General features: G+C 34.1%; 1 protein-coding gene across 1 annotated transcript; it reads right to left on the bottom strand.

The window, feature by feature from the left end:
- Positions 1-787: 787 nt before the first annotated feature.
- Positions 788-19407, bottom strand: LOC111701418 (coronin-6). The gene is made up of 19 exons (XM_023472701.1): positions 19253-19407; positions 17450-17561; positions 15806-15960; positions 14898-14995; positions 12050-12118; positions 11164-11251; positions 10911-11002; positions 10620-10685; positions 10333-10415; positions 10093-10164; positions 9683-9765; positions 8700-8790; positions 7924-8025; positions 7100-7225; positions 5783-5845; positions 4261-4306; positions 3476-3546; positions 2314-2371; positions 788-1519 (listed from the first exon to the last, which is right to left on the bottom strand). The coding sequence occupies exons 1-18, from the start codon at positions 19336-19338 to the stop codon at positions 2315-2317; spliced, it is 1560 nt and encodes a 519-aa protein (XP_023328469.1). The 5' UTR covers positions 19339-19407; the 3' UTR covers positions 788-1519; position 2314.
- Positions 19408-19614: the final 207 nt, after the last annotated feature.

Genomic DNA, 19614 nt, shown 5'->3' on the forward strand with positions numbered 1-19614 from the left:
TTTTATTAGAAAGTGTTTCTATCAACAATGTACGCCAAGATAAGTACTGCAAAAAATATGAACAAAATCAAATTTTAGTCTCGCGCGGCTAAGGAGAAGGCAGTTTTGCCCTTAAATGTGACTAGATTTATCTGAATTATAATTAAACTTTAAATACAGATAAATATATTTTCGAAAATCCAGTTAAAACCTGGTCAAAATTAAAATTGATTTATTTGTTGAAAAATAACTAGTTTTTGTTTAAAAATGTTTACGTATAGTTTGTGATGTAAATATATGGTTAGAAAACATTGAATTTTACACTGCTGGAAAACCCCTAACAGTTCGTTCGTAATTTCTATTAAAAATTCAGAATAACAACGCTCTTAAAATTTTAAACTAAGTGATTGAAATTTAGAACACTTTGATCGAAATTTAAAACAATTTGTTGCTCAAAATAAGAAAAATTAGCTCGAAAATTAGAACATTTCGCTTAAAATTTAGAACAATTTAATCAGAGCAAATTTTTAGTTCAATTTTGTGAACTTAAAGGTTTTTTTTTGACAACGTAAAAGTAACATTAATTTACATTTTCCTCTTTGTAGTGGAATGCATTGCTATTTAGGACTTATTCAATTTAACTTCGTCATAATTAAGGTTTAAGAAATTTTTAGAGAAGATTCTTATGTTGAATTAATACTTTTAAAGCAGATAGGGGTCTACATAAGATTAGTGACAAAATAACAAGTTGCATCTAATTTGAGCTGAATCAACTAACGTTAATTAGTAAAATCATAGTTATCTTCACTTTTATCGAGGTTGGCAGTAAAACAAATGTTATGGACGGTTTTATCTTAGTAAACTAATTAGTTGTATATGTGATTTAGATAATGAAGGCCATCTTATTGTTCACAACCGATACTTAGAGATATTTTACCCTCTTCCCATTAAATCGAATCAAAAAAGAAAATTCAAATTCCATATTTCAAATTGCTTGAAACCAGTTTACCAAAGATGAAGCTGTGGAAAACTAAATATATTAATGGCACTTGGGAACTGAAGAAGGGAGGATAAATTCACAAATGGTAACGTAACGTAACGTAACGTAACGTAACGTAACGTAACGTAACGTAACGTAACGTAACGTAACGTAACCTTAGTCCGTTGTCTTGCAAAAGGTATTTCAGTCGAAATTGACATTCAGACCATTTTTTTGGATTTGTGAACGTTAGAGCGCTGTAGGGAAATATAAGAAGGGTAAAATATCATTTTAGAAAACAAAAAAAAGTGATAAAAGCAAGAGTTGCTTTCAGAAATAAACAATTTAGAAACATATTAATTACATTTATGTTGTTAGCGTTAATCTGTTGCCGATTTTGTGAGGAAAAAGGGATGCCCCCTTCCCCCACTCCAATCTTTAAAAACAATTTGAAAAATATACAGCCTACAATAAACACCCCTACACTGAGTTAAAAGTTGTAAACGGACATATTTGTAATGGAAGAAGGCACTTGCAGGCAGTTGGGTAGTTCTAGCACTCCTAATATATGAATAATTGTTAATTTATGTTAAACACCTTAACTACTCTAGGATTTTTAAAATTTCCATTTCTAGCTTAGCTGATTCTCGCTATTCATAAGTTCAGACCTAAGGTTCTAATCCTACTTTTGCATGTGGTCACGAGTCATACAATGCTTAGGATCCATTTCCTTTTAATACTGATCCGGAACCTGAATCCGCCCAGAAATAAAATTGATCCAGATCCAAATCCAAATCCGGATCCAGGTCACGAACATTTCTTTAAGATTTACTGATTTTTTTAACAAAAGAAGAATGTTCAAGTATTTTTTCTCGCTTATCTTAATGCTAACAATTATTACCCAATCAGCAATACAGAAATGTTTAATAATTTCTCTTTATCAACAGTTCAGAATTGGGGCTTAAGAGGTTTACAGTTTTTGTCAGATATTTTGTCCCTTGGATCTGGATCCTCAGCACACTGGGACAAATTTATAGAACTGGGAAGATAAAAAATTTTATGACTTAATTTAGACATAATCCTGACCTTGGACTTAATACTGACCTTAGACTTAATTCTGACCTTAAACTTAATCCTGACCTTAAACTTAATCCTGACCTTAAACTTAATCCTGACCTAAAACTTAATCCTGACCTTAAACTTATCCTGACCTTAGACTTAATCCTGACTTTAAACCTAATCCTGACTTTAGACTTAATCCTGACCTTAAACTTTATCCTGACTTAAAACTAAATACTGACCTTAGACTTAATCCTGACCTTAAACTTAATCCTGACTTTAAGCTTAATACTGACCTTAGACCTCATCCGGGTCCAGATCATCCCCATGCCCGTTGTTGTTCAGTAGAATACCCTTAACATAAATTCATTAATTACAAATACTTCAGCTCTTTAAACACTTGAGCTCTATAAACACTTGAGCTCTATAAACACTTGAGCTCTATAAACACTTGAGCTCTATAAAAATGTAAAATTAAGGGACTCTTCGCGTCCTCACATTGGGGAACAAACTAACCAAACAGAAATAGATCTATGGCTTAAAGTGTTGTTGAGCTCTGTAGTTCAGTCTTGCCATAACTGGGTGTTAACACCGATTTTTGAACCAAGTTACAAACTGCAAATTAAAAAAGTAGAATTAAGTAGACTTTGCGGGCCCAACAGATTCCGCACGGTTGGTGAGTGGACTTAAAAATTGGTTCAAATCAAAAGTCGGTGTTAACACCCACTTATGGCACGACTTTTGCACAGTTTAACTCCACCTTTAGACACTATTTAAACACCAATCCTTGATTACAAAAGAACTTTAACTCCACGTTGTCTGTATCGCATCTATATATACTTGGCTTGTCTGTCCGTTTGTTTGTATCCAATAAACATCGAAACGGCTGAACCGATCGGGTCCAAATTATGTGTGAAACCTTGCATGGCCCAATGAAAGCTTTATTGAAACCCAGATTACAAAAAGTTGTATCCAAAAGTGCGATTTTTTAAAAATCCGCGAACTTTTTTTTTGTTATTATTTTATACTGTACACAGAAAAGATGCTCATTGCTCGCAGATAAAGCCACAATTAAAAGTTAAAAAAGAGGATGGCTTGAAGCGCCCTAAAAGCCTAGTAAGATATATTTTACTAGCCTTAGAGGGCGCTTCGCGCCCATCTTCTAAATTAATTGTGAACATGTTCTCTTTGTGTACATCGTAAAAAAAAACAAAAATAATTCGCGATTTTCACAAAAAATTTCGTGGATTTTAAAATTTTCAAAAATTTAATGAAGATCAAATTTTGATGGAGACAAATATTTGAAATTTTGATCATTCATAAACCTTCCTTGGGGTCCCTAGATGTCCCACAGAAAATTTGGGCCCGATCGGTTCAGCCGTTTTGACGTTTATTGGAAACAAACAAACAGACAAACAAACAAACAGACAGACAAGCCAAATTTATATATAGATTTACCTGTGAAACTAACTGCTTCTCTTGTTCCTTGGCTTTGTTCTCCAAGGATCGTATCCTTGTCTCGTGTTTCACTGGAAATAAATATTTATTTAGAAATCAAATAGCAGATATATTTTCTAGTGACCCTCCATTTAAAAAGATGGCAATGTCCGATTCACAACGGTTCAATTCAACATTTATCTGATCCAAACCAGATTTTGCCGTTTTTCAAGCCTAGTGTTTTTTTCTCACAGAATCCTCTCAACTTGAGTTGCAAGAAAGTCACTTTATGCGAGAAACCTCAATTTTTAAAAAATATTTTGTTTCAGAGAAATCATAGATTTCTCATTCTTTCATAAGTTTCTTAAGTAACGTCAAAAATTTCTTAAGTAACGTGTAAAGTTTCTTAAGTAACGTCTAAAGTTTCTTGAGTAACGTGTATAGTTTCTTAAGTAACGTCTAAAGTTTCTTAAGTAACGTCTAAAATTTCTTAAGTAACGTGTAAAGTTTCTTAAGTAACGTCTAAAGTTTCTCCAGTAATGTCTAAAGTTTCTTAAGTAACGTCTAAAGTTTCTTAATTAACGTGTAAAGTTTCTTAAGTAACGTCTAAAGTTTCTTTTAAGTAACGTGTATAGTTTCTTAAGTAACGTCTAAAGTTTCTTGAGTAAAGTCTAAAGTTTCTTAAGTAACGTCTAAAGTTTCTTAAGTAACGTCTAAAGTTTCTAAAGTAACGTCCATTCTGGAAATTGTACATATTAGCATAAATAATTTTTTTCTTAACTTATCGTCGTGCACTTTTTACTTACCAATCATAGCCTTTAGTTTTCTTATTTCAGAGTTCAGTTCATCAATCTAAATAAAGTCAAATCTAATTTCAAGAGAAGGCGCAATTTCAGTAAGAGATATGGGGGGGGGGGAGTTAATATTTTCCCCCCAGAAGATCTCAAACTAAGGATGATAAACTTGATAACTATTTAAAGTACAAGGGTGTAGCCCAACAACTTAAAATTAGAATAAACTGCATTGCTAGGATTTACAAATACGAAGAATAACAGTTTTTGTGATCTTTTTGCCAGAACACGAAATTTGGTGTTTTACTTTATAAGTAGGTCGATATGCTATGGGGGAGGGGGTTAGAAAAAAGTACAAAAAATAATCAATAAATAATGAAAAATGTTGCCCGAAACTAAATATTAGATAATTCGTTTTTGTTGTCCTAAATTAGAAAAACAAAGCAAATGAGGAGGTTAGATGGAGTCCTACCTCATTTTGCCAAATCAACATTTGTCCTTTCATTCTAACACAGTTCAGGGGTGTGTATACTGTATGTTCAGGGGTGTGTATACTGTATATTCAGGGGTGTGTATACTGTATATTCAGGGGTGTGTATACTGTATATTCAGGGGTGTGTATACTGTATATTCAGAGGTGTGTATACTGTATATTCAGGGGTGTGTTTACTGTATATTCAGGGGTGTGTATACTGTATATTCAGGGGTGTGTATACTGTATATTTTCTCCAAAAATCATTTTAAGCCCAGAAGATTTATATGCTTGCACGGTGCGCAATTTTTTTTAAAGGGTTTTATTCGCTTAATTAGAAAAAATCAATGATTTTTGGAAGAAAATTAGTAATTTTTGGGGTAAAAAGTTTCTAAAAAACTTTTTTTTTTTCACTTCATATCATCCTGGGGGGGGATTCTGAAAAAACTTACACCCCTGACAGACTTATTGACTAGTTACGAACAGAAAGTCCTGGACACGACACAACGCGATTTGAGGATAAGAGATAGAAAACTACTACAAAAAAACTTGACACAGATTTAAATATGTCAGATCTATTCCTTCAGGGGTATATATGTATTTTCAAAAATAACCCACAAATATGATTTTTGATGCTCTGAAAAAAATGACTTCAAAGACCTTGTTGATATTATTTTTACCAAAAATTTTATTTATAAATTTTCTCTAAAACATCAATTATTTCTCCCATTTCAGCGAATAAAATCTTGGTCGACAATCGACTTATCTTTAATCTACCGTTGGTCGACAATGTACATATCTACCCTTGGTGGACAGTCGACATTTCTACCATTGGTGGACAATCGACATTTCTACTCATGGTAGAAAATCGACATAATTAACCATGGTTGACAATCTTCATATCTACACTTGGTGGACAATCGAAATTTTTGCCAGCTTGGTTGATAATCGACATATCTACCCTTGGTCGACAATTGACATATATCTACCCTTGATCGACAATCGACATATCTACCTTTGGTCGACAATCGTCATATCTACTCTTTGGATGACAACCTTGTTTACCTTTTCCTTTTGTTTGCCGGTAGCTTCAGCTATTTGTCGGCTACACTCTTCCATTACAGTCATCTAAACAAAAAGTTTTAATCAATATGAATAAATGGATCAATAGAAAAATAAATCAATAGATCGATGAAGAATCAACTAATCGGCTATTCTATGGATCGACTTCTCTATGAACCAACTATTTGATAAGTCAACTTATCAATCGACTAATCGATGAATCGACTAATCACGAATCAATGAAATGAATAATCGACCAATCGAAGAATCGTTAAATCGACTAATTTTCTAATCGAATCGATGATTCAATGATTCAATGATTCAATACACGGATTATACTATGAATCAAATAATCAATGAATAATTGTCTAATTGAGAACTCGACTAATCGATGAATCGACTATTTTATGAATCGACTTTTTAATGAGTCAACTAATTGTCCTTTTGAGAAATCGAGATGCACTAATCGATGAATCGACTAGTGTATGAAGAGACTATTTAATGATTAGCTAATCTATTATATTCGATTTAGTGAATAATCAACTAATCGATGAATCGATAAATCAATTAATTGATTAATTAATCGACTAATCTATTAATCGAAAATTAACACATAAATAACAAGTTCTTTGTAAATATATCCTAAGCTATAAGTAAATATCGTGTTCTAATCTAATTAAGGTTTCACTCAGCAATCAGAAATCAGAACTTTTTTGTTCTTAATCTTGGGATTATGCATTGATCACCATCTTATGCAGATTTACGGATTAACTTAGTTCCTCTTCGATATCCTGTGGTGGTCAACCACTTGCAGGGATTACATAAATTGAGGAATCAAGCATTGATCTGTAAATTGATTAAGCAATGATCCACATTGGATATCAATACTGAGGGTTTAAGATTAACGATACACAGAAGTCCCGACCCCAGTTACTATTCTAAATCTTACTGTCCGCTCACCATCATGCTTTCACCCCAATCATCCATCTTTAACAGATTTTTTTAAAACAATTTATTTATCCATTTTTTTCATTAAAAGATAAATGAAAAATCATACCATTTTCAAAAATAGTATTGCACTTTCCCACTTGTTAAAAATTTCTTCATATTAAAATGTATATACGTGAAGCTTAAAAACCAGGATAAAAAAAGTAAAAATATGATTTTCTTTAAAAAAATGCACCTGACACATAAATTACAGATTATATGGAAGAAAAAATTTAAACAAATATATAATTTCTTTTTTTAAACATTTTTAAACTTGTCCCTTTTTACATGAAATTCATAAAAAAATAAAACAAATATAAAAAGACAACTAACCGTAATCTTCTTGAGGTCAACCTCCGCCACAGCGGCGGAGGCTGCGGCCGGAGCTCCAGAGGATCCGCCGCCTGCAACTGGTCTATTCAAGATATTCGGCTTCTTATTTACAACTAGTTCTTCAGCCTGACAAAAAAAGTTAAAACCATTAAATATTTTTAAGTGATAACTTTTTCCCCCAGCTCACTGGACTTTTTAAAAAATCCAAGAAAATATGATAAGTTTTAATAATTTCGAATTTGCTTTCCTTACATTTTAATCTTAAAGAGGATATCATGCAAAAAAGAAAAAAGTCCGAAAAACATTAAAAGTATAAAAAAAGTTGTTTACAATCAGTACGAAGCATGTTGTACTGGCAGCTGAATAGTGAGTGAAATAAGGAAAATAGCGTTGCCTTTTCGGACAATTTCCTTATTTCTGCAGTAAAAATCCAAAAATGTCTTTAGAAGAGAAAACATGATGAAAAATAAACTTTAAACTAGAAAAAAAATTATTTTGTCATTCTTGATATGAAAGCTTAAATTAGGGTACTGTTGAATTCAAACAAGGAATTTATAATTTCATATTCTTTAACAAAAACAATTCAATTGAATAATTCTTTAAACAATTTAAACACGAGTCCTACGGGAGTTACCTCCTAACTAGGGAAAAATTATGCAAGGGTAAATAGTAAAAAACTTTCAAAAATTCCCTAAATGAGGAGAAATAATTGAATTTTAAGTCAAAAGTATCAAAACGTGTAAAAACTTGTATTTTTATGTCCCCCCCCCCCATTGATCAAAAATCATTTCCGGGGAGTAATTCTTTTAAAAAAAAGGGATTACCTGGGAGGATTGGATCCCTGCTTCACTCATTGGAGTTAATACTGGATCCGCATTCTTTCTTTGCACCCACCACTCATCAGCTGTTAGGGCGGGTAACTCAGCCTAATAAAGGGGAGGTCATTTGTGGTTTAAATCTTTCAATTTTTTTTGGCTGCACGCGTACTTAGAGATCGAAATTCCAAAAATAAAATAAAATTGAATTTTAACGACCCCCCCTCTACATAATAATATTATAATAATATGACATCTCCACCATCCCCTTTTATCTGTACAAATGAATATATTGTAGCCCGTTTTTGTATTTACTTGCAACCAGTTTATGTAACTAATCCTGTAGCCAGATTATATTTTAGTCTGTAACCACAATTTTTTTTTATTTAATAGCAGCCAGTTTTGCATTTTCCTATAGCCAGTTTTATTTTATCCTGTAGCCAGTTTTTGTACTATCCTGTAGCCAGTTTTTGTACTATCCTGCAGCCATTTTTTGTACTATCCTGCAGCCAGTTTTTGTACTATCCTGCAGCCAGTTTTTGTACTATCCTGTAGCCAGTTTTTGTACTATCCTGTAGCCAGTTTTAGTATTATCCTGTAGCCAGTTTTTGTACTATCCTGTAGCCAGTTTTTTCTGCTCTGTAACGCATTTGTGTATCACCCAGTATCAAAATACTAAGATCTCAACCTGTGAATCTCAATCGATATCGATTTCAATTCAATATCAGTCGACACCCCCTTTAATTTTTCGCGCACACTCCCTTAACAGTATTCAATAAATTAACCTGTGTATCTGGATATAGATCTTCTTGGAAAAGTTCTGATTTTCTGGGAACTTTGAACGGAATAACTTGACAGAAACCATTGTTGTTCAACCTAGACCAGAAAGAATATGATTCTAATTCAATATCTACATTTTTTTCTTCAAATCATTCCAACATTAACCAATTGTTTTTTTCATTCTAGGGTCCAGACTTTTGAATGCTGATGGTTAAACTTAAAGAAGGCCAAGTGCTTATAATCAGGATCTACTGGGTCCGAAAAAATTTGACTTCGGGATTCGCCAAAAAAAAATACGGGAACCACAAAAAATCTCAATTAAATTATACAAAAGATTTCCGCAAAAATATCGCACCATTTAAAGAAAGTTGAAAGACGGATCCAAATCTGCATGAAAATGGATAGAATACTTATCATTGTTTTTGGTCAACAATTTGATATAATCCCCCCCCCCCCCCCCGAGGAGATTTCTTATATCAAAATAGATTCTTAGGTCGGACCCATAAAGCTGCAGATTAAGAAGACGACATTTAGACCCAAGTTTTTTAATGGAAATAGTTAAATAAGCATGCAACACAGCAATTGTACAGTGTACACAGATTTTAACAAAAGAAAATACATACTGCTTTAAATCTAAATGGCTTTCATCATCCTATTCCTGAGTTTTATGGGAACCACAACAAAAATTAAATTTTCTTTAAAAACTGTCCCCCCTTTTAGAAAATAATTTTTTATTTCTTCAGTAGTTATATATAATTGTGCGGAAATTTTTTTTTCAGAGGGTTTTCGCAAAATTGGGGAAAATAATAGATTTTTGGAGTAAAATGTATCAAAAAAAAAAAAAAATTGTCTTTGAAAGTCCCTTTTTTCATTTTTCCCCCCTACCATTTCATCAAAAATCATTACAACCCGGGGGGGGGGGGGGGGGGGGGGGGGGTTGTTTAGTTCTTAAAAATTTACATCCAATAATTAAATCTAATTAAATAACCTATAGAATCTACTGATCTCACAAACAGAAACATCACAGCCTCGTTTTGGCATAAATCCTACTCCTCTCTGTGGATCTGGGGTCTAGAATTTTAATAGATGGATATGTAGAACTATAAATTATAGATATATAGATGAATAAATGAAGATAGATAGACAAAAATGTAATTGTAGAGATATAGATAAATTGATACAATAGATAAATAGATATATAGATAAATAAATAGATAGATAAACAGATAGATAGAAAAATATGTAATTGTAGAGATATAGATATATAGATAAATATGTAATTGTAGAGATAAAGATGAATAGATAGACATTAGACAAGTAGATAGATACATAAAAAGATAGATGAAGGTATTAATATAATGAACAGTACCTGAGAGGTATTAATATAATGAACAGTACCTGAAAGGTATTAATATAATGAACAAAGGGAGGCTCTGGAGTAATTTCAAAGTACCGTATCACACTGTCTCCCTAAAAATACAAGAAAATAATAATAATAACAAATGATTTAGAGTGAAAACTGAAACTATGATGTAGGGAGTCTTTTGTAAACGAATTTTAATTGAATTCTTTGATAAAAAAAAACACCATTAGAAATTTTTTTTTCCTAACAAATTTTGAATTTGAAAAAAAAGTTACCTTTCCGCAGAGGTATACAAGGTTAGTATCAGGATCATAGATAGGGAACATTACTCCGTTAGATGTATCCAGTTCAACCATTACTAGAATTTATGTATTATTATTACTTTAACATTTTTATTTTAAATGTATCAAAATAAAGAATTGTTAGTAAATCTCACACCCCCCCCCCCCCCCCCGAATTTAAGTCAATAGGCGTGGCAATTTTAAATATAAATACAGGGAAACATTTGTCATTTAATGTCATATTTCTACTCCCCAACTAGCCCCTGTTTTACAGCTATTACCTATAGGATCGTCCAGGTGTCCTGGTGCCCGTAAACTGTACTGACGCTCACTGTGTTTTGTAAATCCTAAAAATAAACTCATGAAAAAAATGTGCTCATCACATTTTATATAAAAATTGGATTTCTTTAAATCTTAAACTTAATCAACATTAACGTTTACAACAATTTATTTTAAAAATGTCTTTTATCATTTCACAATTTTAAATATCCTTGAAAAATTACAAGCTTGTAAAAATAAATAATAAATGAGTTAAAAAAATGAAATAAGTGAAAAGATGTGATGGTATGAACCTGTTGTAAAGACAAGGCCGTTTTTCAGATAAATAGCTCGAGCTCCCTTGCTGCCTTCATGGGCAATAGCCTCCTCCTCTACTTCGCCAGTCCTAGGGAATCAATCAATCAATCAATCAATCAATCAATCAATCAATCAATCAATCAATCAATCAATCAATCAATAAAAAAGAAATTGATCAATTAAAAAACGAATTAATCTACCAAACAACCCATTTCGTAAATTTTTTTTCAATTCATTCAAAAATGCTACCTTGGATCTACTCTTCTGATAGTTTTATCCTTGCAAGTAAATAGAACTTCAGATCCGTCCCAGTTCCAGCACCCACTCAGTACAAGCTCTAGGAGAATATATTGTATTTATCCATGCAAGTAAATAGAACTTCAGATCCGTCCCAGTTCCAGCAACCACTCAGTACAAGCTCTAGGAGAATATATTGTATTTATCGTTGCAAGTAAATAGAACTTCAGATCCGTCCCAGTTCCAGCACCCACTCAGTACAAGCTCTAGGAAAATATATTGTATTTATCCTTGCAAGTAAATAGAACTTCAGATCCGTCCAAGTTCCAGCAACCACTCAGTACAAGCTCTATGAGAATATATTGTATTTATCCTTGCAAGTAAATATAACTTCAGATCCATCCCAGTTCAAGCACCCTGCACAAGCTCTAGGAGAATATATTGTATTTATTATTTATGATGATATTGATATTAAGAAATTCAATTTTTCTTATAATTTTATTATAAACTTTGCTTATACAAGAAAATCGGAAAAAATTTAGCTTGTTCTTTTTTTAAGATTTTTATTGACATTTAAAAATTTCTTTAAATGAAACTTCAGATTAAACAAAAATAGGAAAATTCAAAGAAACGAACTTTATCACGACCAAGGTGTATGGTTTGATACCTTAATCTTTTTAACTGAGGCCGAATTTAAAGAATACGGTTTAAATTCTTTAAATTCGTCCTCGGGTGAATTTACCATGGGCCACTTTTAAATATTAAGCGTTTTGAGCAATTTTCTCCATATAGACGCAATGGATAGAAGTAAAATCGAATCCAACCTTGATCTAGATTAAGCCAACCTTTTCATTTTTTGTCAACAGTCCATTTAAGAAGAAAGGAAAAAATGGTGAACCTGGTAGCATGAAGTTTAGAAGACACTCCCCAGTTCCTACATTCCAGATACACACCTTGTTATCAGAACCTAGATACATAATACATATATATTAGATATATATAAAAAGAATAGATAGCTGATTACAATATATATATATTGTAATATTTATTTTAAAGTATAGGTGACTCATGCTAAAAACCTCCCCCAGCCTCACACCTTTATCTCTTTGTTCTTTTAATGAATGCGGAGTAGTTAACCTGAACTGATTCATTAAGATTCAACAGTGCACCCCAGATCCTTGAATAGAACAGACGTATGAGCCAAGCTCCGTTTGTTCAACCAAAGGCTAGGGGACGGGCACTTCATGGACAGCTCTCAGAAGGCTTACAACATGTGGACTTACATGATTATATCTTACATGATCATATCTTCAGGAATACAATAAACCATTGATGAGACAGATATCTCAGGTTACAACAGATCAGAGCAATGTAGTTCCACCTCAATACAGCTGGTTCAACTACCTACACAATCTAATATCCCAGGTGTTCCTATGGTTAGAAACATTGGAGGCTCCGAGGATTGCTGGAACTATAGAATGGATAATAGAATCAGAGCAATGTAGTTCCACCTCTATACAGCTGGTTCAACTCCCTAAACCCTCTAATATTCAAGGTGTTTCTATGGTTAGACACACTGTGGACTCAGAAGATAATACAGGCCAATGAATCCAGGTGAAAGGAGATCATGACGATCTATCAAGTAGATGGGAGATCAACCGAGATGCATAGCATCCTATAGATCAAAGAGATATCAATGAGATGGGAGATCAACCGAGATGCAGAGCATCCTACAGATCAAGGAGATAACAATTAGATGGGAGATCAACAGAGATGCGGAGCATCCTACAGATCAAGGAGATATCAAGTAGATGGGAGATCAATCGAGATGCAGAGCATCCTACAGATCAAGGAGATATCAAGTAGATGGGAGATCAATTGAGATGCAGAGCATCCAACAGATCAAGGAGATATCAAGTAGATGGGAGATCAACCGAGATGCAGAGCATCCTACAGATCAAGGAGATATCAAGTAGATGGGAGATCAATCGAGATGCAGAGCATCCAAGAGATCACGGAGATATAGAGCAGATTGTAGATCAACAGAGATGCAGAGCAGACTACAGATAATGTGGATACTGCAGATATTGCAGATATGAAGGATACTGCAGATATTGTAGATAAGAACTATAAGAAAAGAAATCTGAAAAAGATACTGCAGATATTGTGGAAACTGCAGATATGGAGGATACTGCAGATATGGAGGATACTGCAGATACTGTGGATACTGCGGATATTGAGGATACTGCAGATATTGTGGACACTGCAGATATTGTGGACACTGCAGATATGGAGGATACTGCAGATACTGTGGAAGTTGCAGATACTGTGGAGACTAGAGATCCAGAGCAGATTGATAGAGAGCTAGGATGAATCACAAAGATCACCAGCTATATGAACCACAGGAGAACTGCAAGTATGAGATCATAGATCTACAGCAGATTGACAGAGAACTAGGATGATCATAAATCACCAGTTACAAGTATTACAGGAGAAGATCATAGGTCTGTAGCAGATTGATAGATAGCTAGGATTAATCAGGAGATCACCAGTTATATTATCTATAGAAGGATCAGCTGAGACCACATCTAGCTCAGCAGGGAACAGAGGCTCAGTAGAACTACCGAGGGACTCTTCCTACATAAGGGTCAGTGGGGACTTGCCTAACCACTGAGGGACTCTCCATATATAAGAGTCAGTGGAGACTTGCTTAACCACTGAGGGACTCTTCATATATGAGTTAGTGGAGACTTGCTTAGCCGCTGAGGGGCTCTTCCTATATAGGAGTTAGTGGAGACTTACTTTACCACTGAGGGACTCTTCCTATATAAGAGTTAGTGGAGACTTATCTTACCGCTGAGGGACTCTTCCTACATAGGAGTTAGTGGAGACTTGCTTTACCGCTGAGGGACTCTTCCTACTTAAGAGCTAGTGGAGACTTGTCTTACCCCTGAGGGGCTCTACAGATATATGGAATATGGTTTAATATAAATAGATATTAACAGATATATTTGTACCAATAAAATGTAGATTGATAAACCCACTTATTCAAGACCTTGAGAGATATATATTATACACAAGATGAGAGGTTTGGGTAAATTATGGATTGGTACTGGGAATGAAAGTGAAGTCTTGTATTAACCTTCAAAGATGAGGGACAAGGATTGATCTTGATTTCCCTAGGATTTATGTCTGGGATTGTAACTATACCAAAGGATTAAATGTTACAATATATATAAATAATAAGATAGATACATACCAAACATATAATAAATTGATAGAATCGATAGATATATAGAATATAGGTAGATGGATGAAAAGATAAGATAGATTTAGATAGCTGTGTGCTAAATGGATAGATAAATAGATGAATTAGTTAGTTAACAGCTAAATAGATTTGTTGGATAGATAGATAAAAGACTGAATGGATTGGATAGGTAGATACCTCCTGAGATATTTTTAGCTAAATTGAAGGAGTGGGAGGGGGTTTACCTGCTGAGAGGAGTATATTTTGAGCTGAATTGAGGGAGAGGGAGGGGGTTTACCTGCTGAGAGGAGTATATTTTGTTCTGAATTGAGGGAGGGGGTTTACCTGCTGAGAGGAGTAAATTTTGTGCTGGATTGAGGGAGGGGGGGGGGGGTTTACCTGCTGAGAGGAGTATATTTTGTTCTGAATTGAGGGAGGGGGAGGGGGTTTACCTGCTGAGAGGAGTATATTTTGTTCTGAATTGAGGGAGGGGGTTTACCTGCTGAGAGGAGTATATTTTGAGCTGAAGGATGCCAGATCACCAGACCAACTCGTCTCTGATGGTTTACCAGCTCAACTACACACTCGGTCATTGTCCTAGAAAAGAAATTATATAAATCGGGAAAATCAGGAATATTTAATTGATTAAAAAACAATTCATTCCCCGTATTCAAAATAATTTTTACCCCCGTATGCTAGAATTGTTTTAAGGGTGGGCACTCATTTGTTAAATGAGATAAATAAAGCTCTTAGCTCATATATGTTATATATTTATATGTCAGCTATAGCCGGCCAAACGGGGTTCCCAGAAGGTAACATTTTGTTTCTTCAAAATTAGTTTTTTACCCAAAATCAATTTTCTTTCCCCCGTTTCTAAATGATTAGAAACGGGGAAATATGAATGAAATGAAATGTTAGATAATAAGCAGCAAGATTTTGGTTTCCTGGATTCGTATCCAAGGGGCAAAATATCAACTAAATACGTAAAAAAATATCAAAACCCGAATCTTAACTATTGAAAAAAGAGAGATTATAAAAATTTCCTGATTTCTGAATGATTCGTCAAATTTTCGTCTTAATAAGACAACACATTTAAAAATTCTGCCGTGTAAAAAAAAAATTCAGTAAATCTTAGGAAATGACCTGGTTCCAGATTTTGATCCATTATTTTTCAGTGCGGATCCAGGATCCGGATCCGGATCCGCATTACAATTTAATGGATCCTATGCACTGGTTATAAGTTTTAAACAGTGAACATGTTTAAATCCAATTTCACTTCCCCAAAGTTCGAAAAATTTAATGAAAAAATAATTGAAAACTGGTTAAATCCAACTTGCACGATTAAAAAGCCGCGGACCCCCCCCCCCCCCTCTCGAGTATCCTTTTCTTTTAAAAAATGCTGATGACCTTGTGAGTCCTCCATCTGGAATCTGCCAAACTTTGACGCAGCAGTCTTCACTCCCTGACGCAATAACATTATCGTTGTGAGGACAGAAGGCAACATCCAGGACAGGACCCTTGTGACCGGCCACGAGGGGGTGATCAGGGGCAATTCTTCCGCTCTAAACATAAACATAAATTAATAATATCTTTTTAACAAGTGTCATTATTACTTGCAGCTGTTTTCCTGTCGTGTGTTTTTCTCTCCCTGCAAATATTTAATCTTAGACAAAGAACATATAAAGCTCAGAATCGTCACATAAGTCCGTTAAAATGTTTCCTGAGAGCTGCGTCATCTTCTGCTTGGATTTATTTTTTCTAAGTTTTTTTGTTGTTTTCCTTTGTATTTTAATATATTGAATCTAAGTGACAGCTAAAATTTACCAGCGCGCGTCTGTTTTAATTCTTATGTTGTGCATTTTGTCCCAAAATGAAAATGAAGATTAGAATTAAAAATCAAATGGAAAAATCAAACGAATATAGTTTCATTTTGAGGCATATATTTCAAATTCAAATGAAATATACATTCTTGGTTTCAAAAGGAAATATTAATTCTAGTAAAGGGAAAGGGGACACAGATAACTTGAATTGCGTTTTTTTTTGTTTTGGAGGGGGGGGGGGCCCTCCAAAACAAAAAAAACGCAATTGTAGACAAATCTGAAGGAATTCCTTGTCCTAATAATATTATTTGTCTAGAGTTAACATGTAACACCAAGCTTCTAAAGAAAGATAAGAGTTTGAGAAAATGTTTGTTTGAAGAAGAAAATGTCAATGTGAGAACACACAAGCAATAATAACATTTATGTAAAAGGTTTAAAGGCAAATACGTCAGAATACGAAAAAAATTGTAAATACAGAATAAGAAAAAAATTAAACCTATTGAGCAATGGACAAGGGGGAAAAAGTAATTTGACTTGGATTTACAAAAATTCAACAAATTTCAATACTCTGTTTACCTAAACTTAAACTTTTCAAAAAAGAAATAATTTAAGCTTTTTATTTTCTCTCTCTCTCAAAACACAATACTCAGTAATCCCTCAGATTAATCCTAAACCCATGACATTTTTAACACTCTGATTTTTACAGGGATGTCTTAAAAATCATTCCCCCTTGTTTTTTTCCAAATAGTTAAAATGTACGTTTGCATAATTTAAAAATAAGTTTTATTCGCAAAATTGGGGAAAATATAAGACTTTTAGTGGAAAATAAAATTTATTTTTATCTTTTACTTGNATTATTATTATTCAACATTATCCTTAATTCATATTAGAACTATTAGAAAAGAAATCTGAAAAAGAGGTCCCGTTATGAACCCCCCAGACCGCCGGCAGGCATGGGAAGCACCGTCCCACACCTACTCTAACTGGACCTTTATACCCACAACAATACAGTTATACAGTTATAATCAGAAAGACCCGGACTTAGTTGACAGTTTATCAAGCCACTTTACATGAAAATCTCATGGCAATTTTAAATTCTCAAAAAAGACAGTCTAGATTTTGGAAATGACAGGACCAGGGCTATTTTGTGTTTTTCGTTTTATCAAACTGTCAAATCATCTGATTAATTCTAAATTAATTTTGGGTCTTTCTGATTAGAACTGTATTGTACCTTTGAATGTGGAAGAACCAGGAAAGCTCCGCCTCCTCCTGACTCGACGATAATTGCCAGAAACTTTGGGTTTACGCTGCAGAACGTCGAGTCCCAGGACGCTTTGGAAACCCTGGAATATTAAGTGGATCATGAGATAGTTGAAAAAAGCGTAATTTGTTCAGTGGCCTATCAAATTCACAACGGTACCTTTACGCCTTTGACTGATCGATGATAACGAAGTTTTCTTTATTTTTCTAGATAAAAAATGCTTACGAAGTTACGCAACGTGCTTTATTCTGAAAGGTATTCAAAAAAGAAACAATGGAGTTTTCGGCAATCAATTCTCAGCTTGGAAACAAACAAAGGTTGTGAATCAGACACGCTCCTCTTGTTAAGAAAGGTAACTTGAAAAGTGATGTTAAATGGATAATTAATTAAATAATTAATTACAAGTTTTTTACAAGTAAGTAAAGAGAAGCTTTTTTTATTAACAGCTTCTCTTTACTTCCATGTTTTGTAGACCCATACTGTTCAAAAGCTTAATATAAATCGAAAGTCGTCTTCATAATATTGATAAAATAGCTTACTATCGTAGCTGAAAACTCAGTGCTTAAGAAACGAATTGTCTCTTACTGTTGTTAAATATATGAAGTTATGCCACTCAAAAAAAAACTTAGGGTCACTTGAATTTGCTCCTAAAATCCATTTAAGAGTGATAAATAGGATATTAGAAGGAACTATAAAGATAGTTGAGTGGGGGATAAGTGATTAAAAATATATGACAGAGTGATGAGATATAGATAATGAGATCTATGAGAGGATTAATGAGATAGTTATGAGGGATAATGAGATAATTGAAAGGGATCATGAGATGGGTTTTAAGATGGTTGAGAGGGACAATGGGATAGTTTAGAGGCATACAGGGATAGTTGAGTGGGTTAAGGGATAGTTGAGAGGGATAATGAGATGGGTGAGAGGGATAATGAGATGGGTGAGAGGGATAATGGCGTCTGTCCTAGTGAACGATTTTTGGACCCCCCATCAATTTTGTACATGACCAAATTAGTATTTATTCAGCATTATTTAGGGTTAGGTTAGGTTAAGAGAATTTCTGGGCCGAGCGCTGCGGCTAGGACAGGCTAGGGGGCCGAGCGCTGCGGCCACGGGTTAGGTTAGTTAAGACACTTTCTGGGCCGAGCGCTGCGGCTAGGACANGGACAATGGGATAGTTTAGAGGCATACAGGGATAGTTGAGTGGGTTAAGGGATAGTTGAGAGGGATAATGAGATGGGTGAGAGGGATAATGAGATGGGGGAGAGGAATAATGGGATAATTTAGAGGGGTAAAGAGATAGTTGAGAGGGATTATAAGTTGGTTGTGAGGGATCATGAGATGGATTTTAAGATAGTTGAGAGGGAAAAGATAGTTTAGAGGCATAAAGGGATAGTTGAGACTGAGAGGGATAATGAGATAGTTGAGAGGGGTAATGAGATAGTTGAGAGGGATAAGGGATAATTGAGAGGGATAATGAGATGGTTGAGAGGGATTATGAGATGGTTGAGAGAGATAATGATATGGTTGAGAGGGATAATTAGATAATTGAGAGGGATTAAGGGATAACTGAGAGGGATAATGAGATAGTTGAGAGAGATTATGAGATGGTTGAGAGTGATAATGAGATGGTTGAGTTGAGAGGGGTGATGAGATGGTTGAGAGGGAATGCGATAGTTGAGAGGGATAATGAGATATTTGAGAGGGATAATGAGATATTTGAGAGGGATAATGAGATAATATGTTCACGATGAAGTAGGTAACTCAAACCTGATGTTATCATAGCACTGTTCACGTTTCAAATTCGAGCCGAAAACGTGTCGAAATTTCGACTGTCGAACAACTCGAAAAGACATGTTTCGGCAAAATGGCAATTTACAGTGATCTCAACGACTGTACTTTCTTAATCTGAAAAAAGGAGGCATCATTAAATTCACTTTGAATGGTTCACAAGAAAAAATCCTAAATCTTATTAAGTATTGTATTTACAAAGAAAATAAGACACAAAAACTAAAAAAAGCAGAAGAGGGAAGTTTTTTTAAGTATACTTTCAGGAAAAGTTAATGAATTTTCAAAATTTTAATTTTAAAAAATTCATGAAAAATTTAAACTGATTTCCAACATGTATTCAC

This window comes from Eurytemora carolleeae, unplaced genomic scaffold (genome assembly GCF_000591075.1).
Source record: "Eurytemora carolleeae unplaced genomic scaffold, Eaff_2.0 scaffold457, whole genome shotgun sequence".
NCBI lineage: Eukaryota > Metazoa > Arthropoda > Copepoda > Calanoida > Temoridae > Eurytemora > Eurytemora carolleeae.

Coding starts and splice junctions, on each gene's coding strand:
- LOC111701418 (XM_023472701.1), bottom strand. CDS start 19,338: ATGTCTTTTCGAGTTGTTCGACAGTCGAAATTTCGACACGTTTTCGGC. Junction 8,026..8,699: donor ATCTATATCCAGATACACAG/GTTAATTTATTG, acceptor CCCCTTTATTAG/GCTGAGTTACCCGCCCTAAC. Junction 2,372..3,475: donor AGAAGCAGTTAGTTTCACAG/GTAAATCTATAT, acceptor ATTTATGTTAAG/GGTATTCTACTGAACAACAA.